This window comes from Bombina bombina, chromosome 3 (genome assembly GCF_027579735.1).
Source record: "Bombina bombina isolate aBomBom1 chromosome 3, aBomBom1.pri, whole genome shotgun sequence".
NCBI classification, from domain to species: Eukaryota; Metazoa; Chordata; class Amphibia; order Anura; family Bombinatoridae; genus Bombina; species Bombina bombina.
Genome location: NC_069501.1, coordinates 427772508 through 427798013, shown reverse-complemented (window position 1 = coordinate 427798013; position 25506 = coordinate 427772508). Strand labels below are relative to the sequence as shown.

Sequence of the window (25506 nt, the reverse complement as noted above, 5' to 3'; positions counted from 1 at the left end):
TAGGGAAGGTCCCGACAAAACCAGAGGCATCTTAAATAAAAAATATTTTTTGGGCAAACGTGAGAAAGTCCCCTGCACCACCTTAGCCATAGACGCCGAAAAGGCATTTGACCATGTAAACTGGCTCTATCTTTTTGAAGTCCTGAATAAGTTTGGATTTCCGCCACAATTTTACACGTGTGTCAAAGCATTGTACGCCTCCCCATCAGCAACAGTTAGAGGTTTAGGATTCCTATCCCCTCCTTTTCTGATTACTAACGGAACAAGACAGGGGTGCCCCTAGTCCCCCTTGATATTTGCATTAATTATGGAGCCCCTAGCTGAAGCAATCAGATCTTGCAATGATATTAAGGGTGTTGTGATTGCAGGAGTACCTCAAAAAAGCGTGCTGTTCACTGATGACCTCACTATATTCCTGGGCGACCCTACCCCTTCCCGCCCTTTTTAAACTCCTCCATATCTTCGGGACAATTAGCTACTATAAATTAAACGTAAATAACAGACGCCTTCGCCATTAATATCCCCGACATAGAATATGCTGATCTCAAAAGATGTTACACGTTTAACTGGTCGCTGCATAAAATTGAACACCTAGGAGTTTTCATCTCCTGGAGTATCTCTACCATTGTTGAAACTAATTTCTATCCACTCCTACATTCCTTCCAGAAATGTGTAGATCACTGGAATGTGCCAAGCATATCTTGGCTAGGCAGAGTGGCAGCCTTTAAAATGACTCTCCTCCCCAAGTTAACTTACCTTTTCCGAACTTTGCCGATACCCAAATCCCTCATTGGAAAATTCCAATTGCTATGCAATAAATATATCTGGAAATACAAGCATCCACGCGTGGTTACAAGAATCTTGCAGCAGCCACTGCTGAGTGGAGGCGCTGGCGCCCCCAACTTGGCACACTATCACGAAGCCTCTAGGCTAGCCCATATCCTCCCTTGGAACTCTGATGCCTCAGATTGTAAATGGTGGATGTTGGAACAGGCTACTCTACCTGACTCGCTCTCTCTTTCAGACCTGCTACGGTTCCCTAAACACATTCGAGCCTCATTTGATATCCAAAACAATATAGTCCTTTCAGCCCTACGCTTTTGTGATAAAATATGATCCCTACCCCCGACTGCCCCTCACCAATTCACTCACTGTCGGGCCTATTCAAAGGCCTTAGGGATTCACATCCTTTTTTGTGGCATTTACATGGCATTGCTAGTATCAAAGATCTTTACCCTTGTGGACAGCTAATTTCCCTTGCAAATTTTCACTCTACCTATCAACCTTCCCAATTGTTATATTTCTAGTTCTGGAGACTTAGAAGCCTCCTCCAGTCATGGGGGTTTACTACCCTCCCCCTACGTGCTTCCACCAATTGGGAACGACAATGGGATACAGCCAAAAGAATCCCTAGGGCATTGTCGATCTCCTATCGAGATGTACTCAACCCCCCTATTTACTATGTCTGTCCACATCATATGATGGGAGAGAACTCTACAATTCCATGCCACCCAGGACGAATGGTCCAAGGCAACCCTAATTACAAAAGAAGCTCTTCATTGTATCACCTTGCTGGAGCTATACCTTAAAGTGTGCACCCAGTGGCACCTGACCCCCCCCCCCAAGACTCCTTAAAATGTCTCCTTTAAATTCCCCCTTGTGCTGGAGAGGTTGTGGTATGGTGGGATCGCCGGCCCATGTGCGGTGGGAATGCCCTGTACTGCAGCCCCTCTGGAGTATGCTCGCTCGCAAATGTTTCAACTTTGACCTTATATTGTGGACCACACCACAAACTGTATTGTTCCACCTATCCATTGGGTCTCCTCTTACCCCAAAAGGTCTGCTTAGTTTGACTGCCGTCAATAAAGATATACTATCTATTGGCCGCCTATGGAAACAGAACACACTCCCCACCTGGACCAATATCACTAAGACTATGAATTATCTAGAGACGATGGAGAGTCCTATCTTTACCATCAATAATAAGATGAATCGTCATTGTCAGACGTGGGAAATCTGGAAAAAGATTAGATAATCTTGAGGGGAGAAGGGGTGTGAAGTCCTGATGGGTGGAAATGATGCTCTCATGTCCTCTCTCTTAATCCCTTCCCCCTCCTCAAAGTTTTTTTTTTTTTTTCTTTCTCTCCCTTCTTTCTTCTCCCTCTCCTTTTGTCCCTATCTGCCCAGTCCGACACAATTCTCATTATTCCTAACACTTAATTCTATACATATGCCCTTTTTAAAGAACTATGAATGTAAATGTATCCTATATCATTGGATACTACCCCCCTGTTTACACTACACATAAAGTTGTATACCAGTTATTGATGTATGCTTGTGTCAATACCATGTTTTTCTACATCCGTTGTTCATATTAACCATTGTAACACTACTATATCGCAACAGACTTTGTAACTTTGATTTTTGATGTTGTAACATTGATACATGTTAATAAAGATTGTTTAAAACCTTTAAAAAAAACAATTTACAAGGTTTTTAAGTACTTTGTTGCATACAGCTGTCTAAGCTCTACAAGGTATCGGTGACCAACTGAAAACAGCATAACTGATAATTAAAAAATAAATAAATCAGTAAATTGATCTGTAGTTTTTATTTAAATTTCATCTAGTCCCTTACAAGGGTGGTTAACTGGTTATAGACCATAACAATAGGTAGTTCAAAACAATGATCACATAGCTAAATATCATGGGTGTAAGTGAAACTGTTGAGAGAATCCCCATCCGTTCTCTCCTCTTCTTGCTCTGCACAAAGCACTCTACAGGTTTAAAAAAAAAAAAATTACTATTAAAAAAGACTGTTTTCAACCTTAAATTTGTGACATCTTGTTCCTTTATGGGTGCTACTGTAATGAATGGGAGCGCGTCAGTGGCGTTTTTTTAGCTCAGACAATGTAAGTGCAGAATATTTTGAAGAACAGTTTGGTTTTGTGATGCCTTGCAGCTCCCATTCTCTCCAAGGAGATAGAAAAGGTTTATAACTAATGCTTCCAGATGTAGATAATCACTTTAGTATGCTTTTCTGTGTGCCTGACAAGTATAAGATAATAATTAACTGCTCAGTACATTTGTAAGAAATCTATGAATCAAAAATAAACTAAAATGGGTGAATGTAGGGTATGGAGGGGGGTGCAGACTTCTCGGTGCCTACGGTGGCAATAATCCTAAATACAGCCTAGATCATATAATCGTCCCTAGAGAGAGATTAAAGGGACATTAAACACTAAATAAATGCTAGATAAAATGATGCATTCAAACAAAAGTTTAGTCAGAATAACATATAGACGTATTTTTAAAGTTTCATTAGCTGTTTAAATATTCACAAAATAAGTGTAAAGCTTTAGTGTCTATAAAACAATGGGAGCTGCCATGTTGTAACTTAGGTTACCTTCTCTGCTGTGGCCAATTAGGGTCTGTGTGAAATATAGCAGTGTTCTGATCCTGTTAGAAATGGAAGTGCAGAAGAGCTAATTCAGAATGGAATTACAGGATAAGGGGACAAAATAAATAATGAAACTATATTGCAGAGGTTTTTTTATTTATACAGTTTTTATCATTTTATAGTACAATCTACAGTGTTTAATGTCACTTTAATGTTGTATTGGTCCCACAGAACATGTTCCTTTTAGTAGAGTGATACCTTTTGAAAAGGGACATAAAACAATAAATAAATACTAGATATGTCTTCAAAGCAAAGATTAGCAATTGACGCGTGTGTATAAAAGATTCTCTATCTATCTATCTATCTATCTATCTCTCCATCTCCAGAATGTGCACTCTGACCTTCCTTCATCTGCCAGGGTGCTAGTGATATACATAGTAACAGAAATGAAAACTTGCACTCATTGGGTATTTAAAAAATCAGATTTACTGTGATAAGTGTAACGTTTCGGGAATTTTACATCCCATTCCTCAGACACAAGTGATACAAAAAACAATGCCTTTATGGCCAAACATAGTTTTAACCCCACCCCCCAATAAGACAAAAAAACCCCCACCAAAATCGGTTGTTATGGTAACCACTAGGTCACAAATAATCAACATAGTGAAATTATTCGTACAATGTCTGAGTACATATTACTCGTGCTATTAAAAATAATGATGTGACTTGTATAAATGAAGAACACAGGAAAAACATAGATAGCAATCAACTAGAGAAACGTGCAGCTCTGCACTTATTCGGATTTGACAGTAAAACAATTACAATACACTTATCACAGTAAATCTGATTTTTGAAATACCCAGTGAGTGCAAGTTTTCATTTCTGTTTATATATATATATATATATATATATATATATATATATATATATATATATATATAATCTCTGTCCTAACATTTTAGCTGGATGGCTAGTAAAATCAGTCATCAGTCAGTAAAATTAGTGGTGCTTACTTTATAAAAAAAAAACCTCACAGGAATTAGAAAGCTCACAATTTTTAGAGTTAAAGGGACATTGTACACTAGATTTTTCTTTGCATAAATGTTTTGTAGACGATCCATTTATATAGCCCATACAGGATTTTTTTTTTTTTTTTAAATGGATAGTTTTGCTTATTTTTAAATAACATTGCTCTGATTTTCAGACTCCTAACCAAGCCCCAATGTTTTAGGAGAATACAGACATATACCTACTCCAGCTTGCTTCTGTTTGTGTAAATGGTCTTTTCATATGAAAAGGAAGGGGGAGGGGGAGTGTCTGCTATTTCCCACTTGCAGTGTGTGTTCCAGTAACCTTTTAAAAAGAGCTAAACTGGAAGCTTCGAAATAAGTTTTTAAACGGTTTTATACTGTATTTTTATATCAGTATCTGTGCATATTATTCTTTAAAGGGATAGTATACATCAATTTTCATTTAACTGCATGTAATAGACACTACTATAAAGGGAAATTGTACTGTGTTTTTCTTTTTACTACTTATCCCCTTTAATGTTTTTTCAATGATCCATTTTACCTGCTGGGGTGTAATACATTGTATATTATTTATAAATAGCTCCTTTACCTTTTTTTCCACTTGAACCTGCTTTTGCCTGATTTATCCCCATATATAGTTAATATTTCAATACTTAAGTACTGGTTATAGAAAAATCTTTGTAAACAAGGTTCAGAAAAAAAATACATTCCCAGTGGTTGGGGGGACAGTGAGATTTTAAAATGATCATTTTCCACTGTTCTCTCTGGTCTCACTGTATATATAGAGAGCTAAGATAAGTGTTTTTTGTCTAAATATAGAAAGATAAGCTAATGAGGTTGGCTCTCACTGTAGGCTCAGCCCATTTTGATTACATTGCTGTTTCAATTAGAAGAGAGGGCTATTTGTCCCCTATAAATACGACATTGCATATTATACCTATGGTTATAAAGCTGTTGGAGCACTACAAATAACTAATGATAACTTCATATATAAACAAGAGCAATTACTCATGTTTTAAACCCTGCAGCTGGTATAGCAAGTCTTTACAAACACATTAAGGGAAAAAATATTTACAGTACACTGTCCCTTTTAAATTACAGAAAAGGTGGAAAGCAAGAGAGCCCGCAAAATGGCTAACTGTTAAAAAACACAAGTTTATAGGTAAATTGAATATTCCATTCTAACAGCACTCGTACAAAATAAAAATAGTCCACTTTATAAAAATTCATAGACAACTAACATAAATAAAATTGACAAATTAAAATAATTATATAACAAATATACTTGTATTATGCATTTCAAGGCCACCTGAGGAAGAGATGTGGCATACTCATAGTATGTGCAGGGTCTGGCCAGACTGCTTTCAGCAATGCTACTGCAGATTGCTTCGAATAGCATAAGTATATTTTATATTGTGGTTTTATTTTTCAGTTGTATTTTTATAAAGTGGACTATAATCTATTTATTATGTGTGAGCGCTGCTCATTTTGCTTTTTAAATAATGAAAGTGTATTTTAACTAGGCGTAATTTTAATGTTTTTTATTACAATTTCAAAGTGTATAATGTATTTCTAATGAATAAACAATAGGCATGTGCATTTGGGTATAAAGATGGGATCGGATCCAAAGCTCTGAGCAAATCCAGATCTTAGTGTGTTGCACTTTCACAAGAATAAATCCGGCTCTGAAAATTGCCAAATTTGGCTGCAATCTTCCACATTTGGATCCGATCAAAATAGTCAAATGCAGAGGTCTTGAAAGTGTAACCTTGATTTTATGAATACACTGCTATAGTAAAGGGTATCACAATCTAATAAAAGGGACATTGTCTAGTTCCTTGAAAAGTGTCATATGTTAGGAGGATATCCATATGTAGTTTATATTTGAAAACATATACCATCACATAAATAAAGCTTAATTAATATTCTGCAAAGTACATTACATATTTGTTGCCAGCTATCCTCCATAAAATTATGGACGAAAAACGGGCGATCAAAGTAAAGTGATAGGTACATTTGTGATTAAAGGGACACTCAAATCAAAATTAAAGTTCATGATTCAGATACAGCATGCAATTTTAAACAACTTTCCAATTTACTTCCATTAACAAAATGTGCACCGTCTTTTTTACATTTATACTTTTTGAGTCACCAACTCCTATTGAGCATGTACGAGAATTCACAGCATATACGTATATGCATTTGTGATTGGCTGATGGCTGTCGCATGATACAGGGGGAGTGGAAATAGACATAACTTTGCAATTTATTTAACAAAAATCTACTTATCATTTGAAATTCAGACTAAGTGCTATTGCATTGTCTTCTTAGCATGCATGTGTTGATTATGCAAATCTATTGTATTGACTGGTCCTTTAAATGTCAGATCAGAGCCTGTTGCTTGCAGCCACATACAGTTACACGCCCATATTGGACCTTAGACCCTCATCTCACAAGTCCCTGTTGACCTTATGCCCACATAATCCAATCCCATTGAGTTTTCATATGCATTTTACTAGGTAAACACTTGAAATACAGGAGTGTCCAGTTAAATACAACTGCTAAAGGTGGAGAGTCTAAAAATCTCAGGTGGCAGGTAACTGTCACTTGTGAACAAATTCCCAGTAGCCCCCAGAAAGACTCCAGAAAGCACCTTGATGGGTTGCTTTTTTTTTTTTTTTTTTTTTTAACATCATTGCAGTTCTACCCAAACCCAGAACTTAAACTCTCTTTAAATCCACTTACCCTAATAATAATACCTTATTGTTATATAGCTGTGATACCCAATGATGAAATGCCATACAATTATATAAAGATGGAAATTTAGGGTCAGAGAAACATACCATGAGCATGTTGGAATCTCTGCGATAATTCTGTTTGACAATAATTTTGCCTGTTTATATATAATCTATACCGCAAATTTCAGGAACATTAGTAACCATTGCTACTGAACTTTATATAAATAAATTATAATAATTAATAATAAAACTAGGTTTATATGAACTCATGTCCCCAGTGGGGTTGTGACCGATACTAAAATGTTAATTGTACATTGTTCTCTCTATATGATACTGATTCTTGAATAAACAGTGAGAAATAAGATAAGGAAGACTTTGTGTAAATAATTTGATAAGCTAATTAAGACTGCTCTCCCTAAGTTCAGCCTATTTTGTTGGTTTGTGGTTTCAATGAACAAAAAATGCTATTTCATATACAAAAATAAGCACAAATGAGTAATTTCCCATACAATATTTTTAAGTGTCAATAGTGATTTTAATGCGTACAGAATGGTCAAAAAGCAAGGGAATTTCATAATAAAGGGTTTCCATAAACTAACACTGTGGACTAAAAAGAAAATTACCAGTAAGTCGGTTTTGATTTTCTTAAAGCTACACAAAATGTTTTTAAAATGGCATAACCTATAATGTTTTATTTTTTTAAATGCTAGTTTCATTGAATGGTCATTAAACTATATATGAAATAAGTGTTTACATAAGTGCTCACATAAATCGTACTACTTTGGTGTGTTATGACAACTCAGTCTGGTTTGTTTTCTTTCTCAGAATACCGAGACACAGGGATTGGCCGTACCAACACCATCTGTACCATCTGTGTACTCTGCTGCTTCAGGTAAGGCAGCTGAGAATAACTGTAGATTCCAGCAAATATTTATTTTTTCACAGTCATATTAGCTACACTTTACAAAACTGCCATCGTTTTGTAATTCCTGTTAATGTACATGAGGTAAAATATTTGCGCAAGAATTATGAAACTAATTTGCAAATAAATTAAGTCAACTGTGATACAAAAATAAACTTAAAACTAAATGGACACAAATGCTAATCTTCATACTCAACAGGTTATGACCATTTTTTTGTGTAAATTTTTTGTTTTTAGGAGGATCCAGTAACCTTTTGAAACCATCATGGTTTTTTGTTTGTACAGCTTTATGTATAGGGTGTGTATTTATATTACCCTAGTGATACTACGACATTGGTGGCCACAATGTCATTTTAAATTTCAAAGTTATGCTGTCATTCGCCTCTTGTTTGGTAACCTTTACCCATTGGCCATTTTCTTGTCTGCTCTTTAATATGATGTCTATGTTGTGTGGTTTATTTTTTGAAGAAAGGGTAGAACATTTTTTTTTTTTTTAAATGTATTTCTTTTATTTAACTTGATACCTATTGGATTGAATATACATACTTTTCATCAACCATTTGGCATTGAAAGGGTTATTCTTCATAAAAGAAAATACCTATGTTTATAAGACTATCAATTGAGACAGCACACATGCATCTGGGGCACGGATTAAACAGACTGCCAATCCCAGTATTCACAATGGAAAAACAATGGAATCCAGCCTCTTGTCAAAAATAATGATAACACCTCTTTATTGCTTCCATATCATGGGGAAAAAAGACAATGTTTCAAGACCTATAGTGGGCTCTTAGTCATGACTAAGAGCCCACTATAAGGCTTGAAATGTTGTGGGTTTTTTTTCCCATGATGTGGAAGCAATAAAGAGGTGTTATCATTATTTTTGACAAGAGGCTGGATTCCTTTTTGATTTTCATTATGTTTATTAGACTGTCAGGGTTATACTACATCTCAGTAGTATGAGTTTTCAGGGCCCTCCCCAATTTTATTGCTGTAAACCTGGTGTATATTAAATAATGGAATTAAAATTTTCTCTCTCTGGCCACCTGATGTCTAGAAAGTGTAATTTGAGTTAGGAGCATGTTCAGCCTCCAAGTAATAAATGGCTCTTATTGGTTAGGTAACTATTGAGGTTGCACAGCTGCAAAATGGTAAGGTCTCTTACACTGTATGTACCCAGGATCACTCTCTTCCTCTCCTAACAGTCAAAATTGTGAGGCCTAAATTAACCCCTCAAAATCCATACCCAATACCAGGCCCAAACTGGCAATAGGGCATACAGGGCAAATCCCTGGTCGACCAGGCTCTTATGTGGTCCTTGCTGCTATATACAATAGAAAAGCTGTTACAGTCTGCATATTTTGTAAAGCAGAAAGTACATTTTCTGTCTGGCTGTTAACCAGAGGTGATGCAGAACAGGAGATCTGGTGTATTAAGGCTACCTAGCTGACAGAGGTCTAACTGATGTGGGCTGCTCCACCATTTAATCCCAGTCCAATCCTGGCACCCTAGGCATTCCCTAGACACAACTAAAATGATTTTCTTTGCTAAACCAACCAATGTTAGTCCTACTTATATTACTTGCTTCATGACAATGGTACGACCCTGGAGTGGTATCTCTTATATTACACCACCTAATGGAATCCTATGCCTGACAAAGCGACACCAAGTTTTCCCACCCAGAAACTGGACATGGTGAGCAAAATTGCAAGAGGAGGATGAGTACCACTGTCATATGCTTTGACAAGCATGCCCAAACCGATATTCCAAAGGCACAATACAATCAAAGTTGTTCATTGACACTACTCTTTTCTATTCTGTTCTTTTTATGACTTCCCACCTGAACCCCCACTACTTCCTATTATGTCAATGCATGTTCAGGAGCCCTCTAGATATGTGTCCCATTCCATGTTTAAAGGGACAGTATACACTAATTTTCATATAACTGCATGTAATAGACACTACTATAAAGATCAAGATACACAGATACTGATATAAAAATACAGTATAAAACTGTTTAAAAACTTACTTAAAAGCTCTCAGTTTAGCTCTGTTGAAAAGGTAGCTGGAAAGCCCAAGTGGGGAAATAAGACACTCCCCCTTCTTTTGCATATGAAAAGACCCTTTACACAAACAGGAACAAGCTGGAGAAGGTAGCTGACGGTATTCTCATAAAACTTTGGGGCTTGGTTAGGAGTCTGAAAATCAGAGCAATGTTATTTAAAAATAAGCAAAACTATACATTTTAAAAAAAAACTAAAAACTTTATAGGCTATATAAATAGATCATCTACAAAACATTTATGCAAAGAAAAAATGTGTATAATGTCCCCTTAAGGAAAAACCCTTGCCATATTTTATAGCCAGAAAAACAACTATTCAGAGACAAAGTTGTTAGTAATCTATAGAAGTCAACATTACTTAAAGGGACAGTCAACCCAAAATTTGTCCTAAGTCATACATATAACGTTGCAGCCGCTTATTATTGCCAACTGTAGCCCAATTTTGTAACCTATATTGTAAACACTTACTATTTGCCATTTTTTAAAATGTCCGCCTGCCCCCTCCCCTATTTCGTCATCTGCCTGTTATCGCAGTTACTTTGCGATCGTACATGTTCCTGTGTTTGGCGCATGTGCTGATTTTACTGAAGAGGGACGTTTCAAACAGGAACTAAAAAATACCAGCTCATTAGCCGAGCTGTTTCATATTTGTGGCGCTGTGCATCATTGCGCATACTCCAAATACAGGAACAGTGTACGATTGCAAAGTAACTGCGATCACAGGCAGATGATGACGATACTGGTGAGGAAATAGGGGAGGGGGCAGGCGGACATTTAAATCGGCAGAGGCGCAAATAGTGTTTTTACTTGCAAACTATATGTTACAAAATTGGGCTACAGTTGGCAATAATAAGCGGTTGCAACTTTATATGTATGACTTAGGACAAATTTGGGGTTTACTGTCCCTTTAAAGGAATACTCTTATTGCAAATTACGTATTTGCCTATAGATAAATTACTTATGTGGGATATTTTTAGGGGGTCACTTTGTTTTTAAAATGCCCCTTTTTGTATTTTTCATTTAAACACATGAGGTAATGAAATTGCCACCATTTTGACTTATGTGCCCAGGCAGGTACACAGTGTGTTATTCAGGTTGGCCAGTAGGTGTGCTGTTCTCTTTATTTCACATTCAGTAATCAGTATTGGTACAAAATCATTTCAGCTTCTTTATTTTTCATATTGCATAATGTTGTCATAAAACAAGGGCCTTTTTTCCACAGAAGCATTTATTAACCCCTGCATCACCTCACCACTGACATCTCCTGTCTTCTGCCATCCACATTTACCCTCTACACACACCTCACTTCTCCAGCACATAACTCTGCAGACTCTCACTCAGCTGCTTCCTGTTATGCTGTGCATCAAACTCCACTTCTCCTCAGCACATCTAAAACAGTGGACTTCAGTTAGTTATTAGAACTGCACCATTCTGTGGCTCTGAACACACTGATTATAGACTTTCCTCTTCACTCATCCATGTATCATTGCTCCCTGGCATTCAAGTCACCTAAGTACACTTTACACAACCCAGTCACACACAGCATTTCCTTAAGTTACCCTATAACTGCCAAACCGCTCAGATTATTCATTATTATTTTCCATGTTTATACTTTTCAGTGGTGATATTCTCTAACTGAACCTGTATGTATTCTGCACTTTCTAATAAACCTCATATAACACCTAAATTACCATTCTTTTTTTTCTTTTTTTGTCCGTCCTATATCCACAAAAAGCATGATATTCCCTTGCCCTGGAGTCTCTCTGAGAGTCATATCTCCACGTAAAGATCCCCCTTTCCATATGGCCCCACTGACATCCACAAACCACATGAGATTAGTGCTTACCCATACCCTGTATATCTTGTAAGTCATATGCACACGAGACCTCAGATCAAACCCTGCAGACCCACTGTCAAGTACCCAAATTATACATTAGATCAGTAGGGTTCCCACCTCGGTCATATTTTCCTGGACACTTGTGAGTTACACATGCTGCAGGGTGTGCAGAGGGAACATGAATTGCACCCCTGAAAAGCACACAAATAGTGATCCTGGAAAGCACTATTCATCTTCCTCCCTGCAGCATGTGTAACTCATAAGTGTCCAGGAAAACATGGCTGAGGAGGTGACAACCCTACAGATCAGATACCCTGGCCCTGCACCTCTTTGAAAACCACATGACCATGCACTCCTATATATATTTAACAATTTAGTCTTCTGAAAGAAATAAAAAACGTAGTTGGAAACCTAACATTTTTATATATTGGAAACCTGATGGTTAGCACAGCCCACAGTGAAGAGAACAATAGAGGAAAAAGACAATATTAAAGGGACAGTACACTGTAAAATTGTTTTTCCATAAATGTATTTTAAATGACTTGTTATACCAACTGCAGAGTATAAAATATTTGAGAAATTGCATTTTCGGGTTTATTTGTGTATCTGAAGTAGCTGGTTTTGTGCTTTGAAACCACAGCCTATTACAATGGGTTGAGCTTCAGCTAATATCAGATCTCATTATGTTATCACTTTTATGTACACAGACTTGCTTCCTTATCTTATATTTGTCTGGAACACCAAAGCTCAATACATAGAGAGAACAATGGAAAATTATCATTTTATTAGTTAACTATCTTGCCCCCCACTGAGGGTGTAATCTCTTCTGCTGGCTGTGTATACTTAGGCTTGTCAATAGCGTATACGCCAGTATCAAAACTTTCAGTATAGGTTGGGAAACCACAAGCTATTTCAAATGCTGAAATATGAGTAAAGGAGCTACTTGCAACCAATTGAATACACTCTGGCAGGTAAAAAGGATCATTGGTAATAATTTAAAGGGGAGAAAGTTTTTGGGTGAACTGTCCCTTTAATGTAAGATGGTTTGAAAGGTTTTAGCATCAGCTGCCCTTTTATTACATGTACTAAGGTAATATGCATTGCCTACAGTTTGAATTTGACAAATCAAGCCAAAATAGACCTTCTAAATTAAAGCCCCAAAGACAGCATTTTGAGATGTAATTACTCAAAATACCTTAATGGAAATTTAATTTTCAACAGCAAATAAAGTTTTCAATCAATGTATACAACTGAATTACAAAATATTTATTTTTAAACCAGTGGTCCAAGATATCTTTAAACTATTGGTCTTTGATAACTAAATGCTAATGACTGCAATAAACAAAAGCTGTTTGTTTTATGTTTTTTTTTGTTTTTTTTTACCTTTTGGGATTTTTTTTTTTTTTTTTTAAAGGGACATTAAAGTCAAAATTTAAACTTTCCTAGAGAGCATGCCATTTTAAACACCATTTAAATTTACTTCTATTATCATATTTGCTGAACAGCATACCTAGGTGGGCTCAGGAGCAGTAATGCACTACTGGGAGCTAGTTGCTGATTGGTGGCTGCTCATACATGCCTCTTGTTATTGGCTTACCTGATGTGTTGATCTAGCTCCCAGTAGTGCATTACTGCTCCTTCAACAAAGGATATCAAGATAATAGCATGATACCTGAGCCAGGCAACATTTCTATAATAAACGTTTATGATTAGGATAGAGCTTGCAATTTTAAACTACTTTCCAATTTACTTCTAATATAAAATTTGCTTTGTCTTGGTTTACCTAGATAGGTTTAGAAGCTAGCTGGTGATTGGTGGCTACTCACACATGCCTCATGACATTGGCTCACCAGAGGATCAGGTAGCTCCCAGTAGTACATTGCTGTCCCTTAGCCTGCCTAGGTATTCTCTTCAACAAAGGATACCAAGAGAACAAATCAAATTTTATAATAACAGTAAATTGGAAAGTTGCTTTAACTAAATCATGAAAGGAAAAAAAAGTTGTATGTCCCTTTTAATGATTATTTGCTGATTACTGAATAAATAAACATTATGAAGTATGTATATTCTTTCTATAAACTGTACTAATGCTTTCCTAACATTGCGAATGTTGGATTACATCAAAAGTAATTTATTATTTTTTTCTTTGTAGGTAATGGTGTAAAAATAAACGGAAATTACAGAATGTACAGTTCTGTTGGGGATTTGAGGTCAAGTGACTATTCTGAACTTGAAGATGAAGAAATCCCTGCACCACCTTCTATGCCACCACCACCACCTCCTCCCTCCATGCCCCCACCACCTCCACCACCACAAGAAAATCCACTTTCATCTACAGTGTCATCTCCAGCTTCCCCAAGTCTACCAGACTTTATACCACCAACACCAAACACTTCTGCACCCAATCCTAATCATCCACTTGCTTCTCCTACTTTTGCACCATTTGGTGACCAGCAACAAATGCAAAATGCTTCAAAATGGAAATCTGAAACTGTTCTTAATACTTTGCCTTCTGATTTACAAATGGGTTTACCAAATCGATTTTCCTTAAACCCTGATTTATTGCACAAAAACAAGCAACAGATGGACAAGTTTGATACTGATCCCCATTCCACATTACCAAGATCCTTTAAGGTTCCTCCTCCTGCACCAGCTAGAATATCCTCTATACAACAGGAACAAATGTTCCAGCCCAATGACCAGCGTACAAGTGCAGTTTACGCAAGTGATCCTCCACGATCACCAATACCTTCAAGCTTTAATCCAAGTGTACAAGCTAAGCTTTTTACAACTAAAGAGCAGAAAGATAAATCTTTATATGATTCAATAAACAAAAGGAAATCTGTAATAATAATGGAAGATCTAAAAAATGCTGCACAAAGCACTGATCTGGAAAATACAGTGGAGAATGTTGGTAGTATTAATGCAAGTACTGAAGTATATGGATCAGTTACACAAAAGCCCAAAGCTGATGTACCCATGCAGTCTGAAGTAGTTGTAGAGAAATCTGGGGGTAACAAATCAAATTCAATTGGTCAACAACAAGGGGATAGAGACTTTTTTAACAAGTCCATTGGATTTAACAATAGTGACCAAAGTCAGTCCAGTAAAATAAATAAAATTAAAAGTGAGCTTTCATCGGTCTCTAGCAAAAATAACACTACAGAATATAATAAAATACCATTTAACAAAAATAGCTACCATTCTGAGACATCCAAAGGTTTAAAGCCCACCATAAAGATAATCTCACTAAAACCTTTATTGGGAGACAGTGATGCATCGAATGCTGGTTTACAGTTTAAGAATGATACTTTTACAAGAAAAAATATAGAGATTTTCCATAATGAGCAGACAGAGATGGAAAACAAAGTTTATTCTAAATTCACAAATGATTCAGAAAGTTATGGGATGGAGGCTCCACCATCAATTGCACCTCCACTGGTCCCAAATATGGTGCTACCAAATCCTCCATGTATGCCTCCGCCTCCGCCACCACCTCTTGCAACTGCATCATCTCCATCTATGGTTCCACCGCCTCCACCACTACCGCCACCAAAGGTACTTACAATGCAGTCCCCATCTCCACCGCCTGCACCACCTGTAATAGTTCCCTCATTAAATACACCTAGAGCATCACCATTGATGTCTCCTAAACTTAAAGCTCTCCCTGCTCAACCATCTTCACCGATGAAGGCCCCAACCACTTTACCTCCAAAAGCACCTCCAGCACCACCTCCATTGCCCCCACCACTTCCACCTAATCAAACTCAACAGCTGCCAATAATTAAGGCATTACAAGCAAAGGAGGAGCATCTTAAACAGACCTCACAAAAGGAGAAACTTGTGGAAATTAAGCCTGCTCAACCAAATTTCCAGCCCACTGATAATGAACAGAAGAACAGAGTTGGCAAAATAAAGAATGAGCTTGAAGCCTTCTTGGCATCACAGATGAAAGATGAGAAGAAACTAGGAGGGCTTAAAAATTCTCCTCCTGAAGCAAATAGAAAAACTTCAAATGTAAATGCTGCACCATTTAAAGGAGGGGAAAATACGATTGTGAATTCCTTAATGATGAAGGTTCCTCTTTTACCTGTACCTCCTGAAAAAGAAGAAACAGATGCAGATACTTCTGATTGGCTTCCCAAAAGCAAAGAGATTGAAATTCCTGAACCTGACTACATGCCAATACCAAATAAACAGGATACTAAACTTAAAGATCTTGCACCACCTGTGAAGATCACTAAACCATCTGTTCCATTACCTGTAACTCCATCCACACCAATATTTAAAGAAACAACAAATGTACACCAGAATTCACCAAATCCAGTGCCATCTTATAAACCTCACCAAGAAAGAAAAGCCAATGCTGGCAATTTTACTTTTGAACCAGTATCTTTTGTTACACCAAATCCAGATCCTATTGTATTAAAATTAGATAACCCACCAGATCCAGTAGAAAGTAAGTTATTGGAATCTCCTGTCAAAGAAGAGTCACATATTTCACATCAAGACCGTTTAATCAATGATCTTGTAACAGGTGAAAAGAGTGAACCTGTGTCTCCAATGGCACTACTCATGGCAGCCAAGCAACGTACCCAAAAGGGAAAACATTCAGTGTCTTTGGAGCGTGCTAGTTTACCAAAAGTGTCTGTAACTAGTGAATCTGTGTCTGGTTCTTTCAGTCATCAATACAATGATACACAATCAAACTCTTTCACTGTTGTACCTAAATTGCAACATAATTTGTCAGATGATAGAAAGACAGATCAGGTTGGTTACACTGGGTCTTTAAGAGATTCAAAATTTACTTTGGGTAATAGCAATAGGACAGAGGAAATTCTTCCTAAGTCAAACTGGATAGATAAAGAATTTCAGGCATCAAATAGACAAGATGAAGGTTCTCTCAAGAGCTCAAGTGTCCCAATAGTGACAAATAGCACATACTGGAGGTCAGAATCTGAAGATCTGTCAAAAGAGAGGTTGTATCCTACAGGTCAAAAACCTATTTCTACACAAATTTCAAATATTGGTGACACTGCCAAATTCACAATATCCTCTTGTCCATCACCAACCCCTGTTTCAAGGACAGATGAAGAACTTGAGTATACAATTCTACCACCCCCAGCAGAATTCATGAATGATAGAAACAGTCCAACCGTTCCTAATATGGACTCAAGGAACATGCAGCAACAGGAAAGGCCTTCTATGTATGATCGTATAAGAGACATGAAATCAGATTATGTTACTCCAGGTTACGACCGAAGTTACGCAACAAATAATGCAATGGTTTCCCAAACAACTACAAGCAGCAGGGACTATAATAAATACTCGAGTGACAATTATAGCATGGGAGTCTCTCGAGATTCTCACAAAGGATCTCTAATTAAGAAAAGATTGTACATGCCTGAGCCTGAGAGCTCCAGAAACTATGGAATGAGTACTAGCACATTAAGATCTGGGACTCCCATGTCTTATAATCATATGTATTCTCAGCCCAGTTCCACTATGTCTTTAGATCAACGTCGTCTAAGTGCTACATCAAGATACCTTGCTCAGGGACGAAGAGTGTCATCAGAGAATTTAAATAGAACAACTTTAACTGATATGAAATATAAAAATCCAAATCAGGAGTATTCAGCTAACAGACCATCAATTAGGTATGTTCATGTTTGGTAGCTAAGATATAAAGAATGAGTAAGGCAGAGAATTTTTTTTTACTAACATTGCATGTGATTTAAAGGGGAGTGCATTATTAATTATCTAACATTTAGGGGTTGTTTGTGAATTCTCAGATGCTAATTTTGGGATTATAAAGATTGAGGTACCTAAACAAGAATAGTTTGAGAGAAAAATATTAGCATATAAATTTGTATTTTATTTATGTGGCTAGGTGTTATTTAATAAGGACCTCTTTAAAATTTTCTTATGATAAATTCTACACAATTCAAAAACTGTTTGCTGCATTCTTTAGCCACTTTAAGACAAAATATAGACAGTTTAATTATGTTAAAGGGATAGTCTAGTCAAAATTAAACTTTCATGATCCAGCTAGAGCATGCAATTTTAAGCAACTTTCTAATTTACTTAATTTTTCTTTGTTCTCTTGGTATCTTTTTTAGAATGTAAGCTTAGGAGCAGGCCCATTTTTGGTTCAGCACGTGGGTATCGCTTACTGATTGGTGGCTACATTTAGACACCAATCCGAAAGCTCTATCCAGGTGCTGAACCAAAAATGGGCCAGCTCCTAAGCTTACATTCCTGTTTTGTTTTGTTTTTTGTTTTTTTTTTCAAATAAAGATACCAAGAGAACAAAGAAATTGATTATAAGAGCAAATTAAAAAGTTGCTTAAAATTGAATGCTCTATCTGAATCATACAAGTTTAATTTTGACCTAGACTGTCCCTATACAGAGACAAAATGAAACTTATTTAAAGCAGACAGAGCATATCATTTAAAAAAAAAAATGCAAAATTACTTTTGTAATCGAATTTGTCTTGTTTGTTAGTTTAGTAAAAATAGATTTCTTTTCCAACTGAGCATACTGAAGTAGGTTCAAGAACCTTTTAATTAGAAATCAAAGGGGAATAGAAAAAACTTACCAATCAGCAACTTCTCATGACAGTAACAAGTTAAATTCTATGATTCAGATCATGTCATTTTAAGAGACTTTTCAACTTGGTATACTCTTTATTGACTTGTGGTTATACATGTATGCCTCTTGTCATTTGCTCATCAGATGTGTTCAGCAACCCATTTGCAGAATTAAACACACAGAGCATTTCATCATTGCACTGTTGTTTTAATATAACACATTAGAGCACTTTTTTAATGTCTATTTGAAGCAGCTGATATGCATATGCCCAACATTCTACAAACATTTTATGTCCTTCTTAAAAGAAATGCCTATTTCCTCCATTCTAAACTGTCTCCCTCCAGCTTCCTCCTGCTACTCAAAAACTGTCCACCAACTTGTAACTATTTCTGTCTTCCTTTTTTCAATACTACATCAAAGCTATCATTAAGAAAGCATGTAGGTAACGTGTGGTGGAAAAGAGCTGCTGGATAATTAGATATAATAATCATTCTACCTAAGAAAACAATTAAGAGAAATAGAATGCTCTGCGTGTGTATTGTTAACATTGCTAATTGCACATTTTTCTAACATTCTGACGTCCTACACTACTTTAGCATTAGCAAGTCAAATATGACTAAAGGCCTGATAGATACCAGCTGTGTTTTTTTATTGTTCGACTGGCACTGTTATAAAAAAATAATTTTGATCCATTTTAAGCAATCACAGTTACTGAGACAGAAATATACTGTTGAAGTCAGACCCAATTATATCTCAAAACCATTAAGAATCCTGTAGCTCAGCTTTCAAGTGAACTATAATGAAGTCAAGGTTTTCTATTAATCTTTGTATTTATATTCTTCATGCTGTTGACTGAAGAGAATGATTTAGGAATGTAAAAAAATATTTTGAAAGAAAACTGGTAATGTGCAGTGTATATTTAATGTTTTTTCCTTTTTTAATCTATAGGTGTAACAATTCAGAAAAAGCTAGCGCTATGGATTTGTAAATCTGCATTGTTTGCATTCTGATCCTTCTGCTCTCTCTATTCGCCTGCTAATATATGCACCTTCACTCACCATCACAATTTTCTCGAAATTCCCAAAAATAGAGCCCTTTTTTAATTTTTATTTTTTAAATGACAACCCAAGGTATTGAGCTAGGCACATTTTGGTATATTTCATACCACAGTTTAGCTGCCAAATGGAATCGTATTAAAAAAACAAACAAAAAAAATCCTTGCCTTTTTCACAAACTTTGGGTTTCTCACTGAAATTTACATACCGCTTGTGCAATCATGGCACACATGGTTGAACAAGCTTCTCTGCTCTGTTACCATATGGTAAAGTGGTTAAAGTGGTACTTGGGTGTACTTCATTTTTGTGCTGAATGGGGGAATTCTAGTCTATAATGAAATACTCTAATTCATTACATTATTGAAAATTAAATGATTAAAGCATAATTAAAGGGACATTCTAGTTTTAAAAAGAAAAATACTTCTTAAAGCATTTTATTTTTGAAAAAATTCCAGCTATTACTATGTGTTTAAAAGTTATGTGCAGGGGCTCTGCACTAAATAAATAAAAAGAGAGAAGTGCTCAACCTGGGAACGAACAATAGCATAATAGCTTGTTCTATGGCTAGTTACCACCCTAGAAGCAGCCTCTTTTTGCTCAATATGTGCCTTTCACAGAGAAGAACTTTCCTGTAGCATATCAGTCTGATCCTGACTTAACAGTACAGTCCAGCCCCGAAATACCAGGCAATCCCTCTCTGAACGCGAGAAACAGCAAAACCCCAGACGTACGTTTCGGCCTATTGTGGGCCTCGTCAGTGAGGTGCAGCCATATCCCTCTAGGCACACTGAGCAACGGGTCCACGTCTGGTTTCCCGCATCACACTTAGGGAGACTTCCCTAAGTGTCATAATTTGCATTAATAAAAAGAGAGAAGCGCACAACGAAACGTACGTCTGGGGTTTTGCTGTTTCTCTCGTTCAGAGAGGGATTGCCTGGTATTTCGGGGATGGACTGTACTGTGAAGTCAGAATCAGACTGATATGCTTCAGGAAAGTTCTTCTCTGTGAAAGGCACATGTTGAGGAAAAAGAGGCTGCTTCTTGGGTGGTAACTAGCCATAGAACAAGCTATTATGCTATTGTTTGTTCCCAGATTGAGCGCTTCTCTCTTTATATTTATGCAAATTATGACATTTTGGGAAGTCTCCCTAAGTGTGATGCGGGAATCCAGACGTGGACCCGTTGCTCAGTGTGCCTAGAGGGATATGGCTGCACCTCACTGACTAGGCCCACAATAGGCCGAAACGTACGTCTGGGGTTTTGCTGTTTCTCTCGTTCAGAGAGGGATTGCCTGGTATTTCAGGGCTGGACTGTACTGTGAAGTTAGGATCAGACTGATATGCTTCAGGAAAGTTCTTCTTTGTGAAAGGCACATGTTGAGCAAAATGAGGCTGCTTCTTGGGTGGCAACTAGCCATAGAGCAAGCTATTATGCTATTGTTTGTTCCCAGGTTGAGCGCTTCTCTCTTTATATTATAGCTCTGCACTAAATGTTTGCGTGGAACACTCTGTGTCCTTTTTAGGTTTGTTGTATAAAAACAAAAAACAAGTTAACATAGCATTGTATGTTTCAATAAAGGACTGTTTGGATGACAGTTAAGTACACCTAGATTTAAAGGGACAGTCTACTCCATAATTTGTATTTCTTTCATGTAATTGGCAAGAGTCCATGAGCAGCTGTATTTAGGTGCTGCCATTGTATTCTCTCATCATTAGTTACATTGTAACACTTACCATACTTTGATAGATGTTCATTATGGGATTTCTATTACCAGGGGATATAGTAATATCTTTACCCACGTTGCACCGATATTACCACTCTGTGTTTTTATCTTGTTTATATTTTATTTTTATTATTTATCATTAAAAGCTAAGTTTTAACCTCTTCTTTCAGGGAATAATAACTTTCATCCACCTGTATATATTATATACTAATTAATATATATTTAGTGTTGTAGATTCATGTACATACTTTCCCAATGTCATCATTGGAACCCTTTGAAACATATGAAAGCTTGTAGCGTTGTGTGGGAAAAGTTTGCAAAATGTATCTAAAACTTGTTCCCAGGTGTTTTGATGAAGAATCTGTGCAATGAAAAAACAAAAATATGTTTTAGCTCTGCTTTCCAGCAAGCATATAGAGCACTTAAAGGGACAGTCAACTCTAAAATGGTTATTGTTTAAAAAAATAATCCTTTTATTACCAATTTCCCAGTTTTGCATAACCAACATGGTTATATTAATACACATTTTACATTTTGTGATTACCTTGTATCTAAGCCTCTTTTTACTGACCCCTGATCACATGGCTATTATCTATTGACTTGCATTTTAGCCAATTAGTGCTATCATGCACAACTCCACGGGAGAGAGCACAATGTTATCAATGTCACACATGAACTAGTAGTCTCCAGTTATGAAAATCTGTGTGATAAAAGGCTGTCTGTAGGGGCTTAGAAACAGGCAGAAATTTAGAGGTAATTACACATTTATAATATGCTACCCTGAACTTGGTTATCCATTAGAACTCACCACCTGCTGGTTTCAAAATCAATTTGAAAAGTTTATATTTATTTTTACTCAACACAGTTTTGTGTTTTAAAGGGACATAATACCCATTTTTTTCCTTTCATGAATCAGACAGAGCATGCAATTTTTAAATAACTTTCTAACTTCTTTCTAATAACGTATTTGTTTTAGTTTTCTTTGTATTCCTTGTTAAAAAATTATATCTAGGTAGGCTCAGATGCTGCTGATTTGGTGGCTGCACACATATATACTATTGTCATTGGCTTTCAGCTGGCTCCCAGTAGTGCATTACTGCTTCAACAAAGGATACCAAGAGAACTAAAAACATTAGATAACAGAAGTATATTGGAAAGCTCTTTAACGTGTGATCTATTTGAATCATGAAAGTAAAAATTGGGGTTGCATGTCCCTTTTTAACCAGTGCTCCTTTAAAAGCATAAAAGGAAAACATTATTTAAAATTAATGTTGAAACCAGCAAGAGGTGCATTTGTTCTACAGCAGTATAGTTAGCACACTTATTTTCATCCTAGTTGTGTTTAACCCTGGCCAAGGTGTTAAACACATAAGTAAAGTCACAATGGGGAACCACAAGCATTGCAACTACTGAGCAGAACATGGCTGCTGAGAGTGGGAGTAAATGCAGCCGCCAATCGCCAGTGGTTTCCTGTTTGTTAAAGGGACATGAAACCCAATTTTTATATTGCATGAATTAGAAAGAGCATACAATTATAAACAACTTTCTAATTTACTTCTATTATCTAATTTGCTTCATTCTCTTGATATTCTTTGCGGAAAAGCATATCTAGATATGCTTAGTAGCTGCTGATTGGTTGCTGCACATAGATGCCTCCTGTGATTGGCTCACCAAGTGCATTGCTATTTCTTAATTAAAGGATATTAGATAATAGAAGTAAATTGGAATGTTGTTTAAAAATGTATTATCTACCTTAATCATGAAATATTTTTTGGGGGTATAGTGTCCCTTTAACTGCATTGTTTGCAGTTTCCTAGTGAGACTTATTTGGCAGAGATACACAAACCATATATTTTGTGCATTAAAATGTCCTGTTAAATGTTTTAATTACAGGCAAATATGAAGTGCAAGGGTCAGTAATGCAGAAAATATAAGTTCTAACAAATGAACATCTCTTGGTAGTTGATCTTTTTTTATGACACAGATCAGAAGACTGAGAAGAGATACCTTTTAGCATTTATGGGGCCCATTAGCTCGGCATCATTATTCCGCCCCCCCCCCCCCCATATGTTCCAACTCTATCCCAACATTCAGTGAGTCCTATATAAAGAATAACACTATATATTGCAACTCCTGATACAATAACCACTTCTTAGTAAACTGAATACAGGATGTACAATGCACCATCTCATTCCCTTACCCTTGAAAGCACAGGGAGGGTCCCTTCCCACCCTCACTATGCCCAAAGGGTAGGCCTGATGATTATCATCTTTTATAACTGTTTGTTTTTTGTTTTTCTTTATTTTCTTCTTTTTATTTTCCCTACTGTAGGCCTCAGCAGACCAGCTACCCGGGCATGACCTTCACCGTGAGACCGGGCACCAGGCAACCTATTTCTAACTTGTATCAAGGAGGCTACCTCTGAATATTTTAACACCTCTTCCTGCTGCCATCTTGACTGTGAAAGACACATAATTATTTTCAAATTAAAGTGCCTTTTATGAACTTAATACATTGGTTTCTCAAATTAAAAATTATTCAAGAGTCCCATCTCTTTATTTAAAAAGAAACAAAAACAACAACAACAAAACTCTACAAATGTAATGGCACTGTCTTGTTTTCATGCTATAAACAATGCCCATATATCCTTTGTATCCTTGACGACGGGAGTTTTCAATATTATTAGCTTGGTTCATAATAAATGGCTGCTGTTGTATTTTGTTTATTTACACCACCCACATACTGATGCTTTGTATAAACCAGTTCAGCATTCTTTCCCAATATTGTTTTATTTTTATTTTTTAAACCTAAATTTTTGTTGCTGCTAATTTCCGTTGTGCATATTTGGTGTTGTTGCCTGTGTATGGAGAAGCTGTAAATTTGATATTCTGTTTCTGCAAATGTGATATAATAATGTTTTCATTTGCAGTTTTTTAAGCTATGTACATAAATAAGTATTCATTATTATTCCACATGTATTGCTATTCTCTTTCTCCTTTTTTGTGTTTTTTGTCATTTTAATCAGTAATGCTGTTTATGTTTATATAATGGTTAAAACTAAAATAATATAAATATATAAATATGTAATAAAATGGACTGTTGTATAAAAAAATGTTTAATGTATATAGAATGGAGTTTCCATGTTATGTAAATTTCCATAGAAAGCACTTTTAAATATGTTCATTTTATATGTATATTTGTGCATATGGTACTTTTTGATGTGCCTGTCTACATAGTGTTGTAAGGGCCAATATATTTTCTTATTTTTGCTTTTAGTAACAATACATATGGCTTTTGCTCTTGCTTTGTTCTCTCCATAATTTTAAAACAATAAAATATTTTATGCAATATGCACAATTCTTATGATTTATTGGTACTTAATCCAGCTTTATCTTGGTTTTAGTTTGGAAGTAAAAACAAAAGCTAACAGATCCTAAACACACACATACACACACACACACACACATATATATATATATATATATATATATATATATATATATATATATATATATACAGGTGGCCCTCGTTTTACAACGGTTCAATTTACACCGTTTCAGAATAACAACCTTTCTTCCAGTCATGTGACTATTGAAAAGCATTGAGAACCAGTGGATTTATTAAAATAGCCAGTAGGTGGAGCTGTGCGCTGTGTTGCAGCAAAGCGAAGCAAGCTGAAATTAATCAGTTTAACCAGACCTGAGCTATCGAGCAGATTTCAAAGGAACAAGATCTTCCTGTCTATAAATCAGTCCAGATTGGAATCCATAGAAAGAACTGTTTGCAGAAAAATGCAAGTGAAGTCTGTGTTGTGTGATTATTTTATTAGGTTTATAATGCTGTTTAGCAATTGTTTTTGTTCATTTAACTTAGTTTAATTATATATTCTGTGTTGTGTGATTATTTTATTAGGTTTATAATGCTGTTTAGCATTTAAAGTCTTCCTTTCAAAGCTTTAGAAATAATGTATTAGGTGTTACTTATAACAATTTTGAGAGGGGCCTGGAACCTAACTCCCTCACTTCCTATTGACTTACATTATAAACTGGGTTTCAATTTACAACGGTTTCGATTTACAACCATTCCTTCTGGAACCTAACCCCGGCGTAAACTGAGGGCTACCTGTGTGTGTGTGTGTATGTATATAT

The 25506-nt window shown here is 36.2% G+C and overlaps 1 protein-coding gene across 1 annotated transcript in view; it reads left to right on the top strand.

Annotated features, from left to right (window-relative positions):
* The window catches only part of LOC128653391 (uncharacterized protein C6orf132 homolog), a 71111-nt gene extending 46396 nt beyond the window's left edge, over positions 1 to 24715 (top strand). The window contains exons 3-5 of the mRNA XM_053706640.1: positions 7993 to 8059; positions 14141 to 17645; positions 23690 to 24715. Of these exons, the coding sequence (XP_053562615.1) occupies positions 7993 to 8059; positions 14141 to 17645; positions 23690 to 23783 (3666 nt within the window). The 3' untranslated portion in view covers positions 23784 to 24715. The remainder of the gene's footprint in view (positions 1 to 7992; positions 8060 to 14140; positions 17646 to 23689) is intronic.
* The last annotated feature ends 791 nt before the right edge of the window (positions 24716 to 25506 follow it).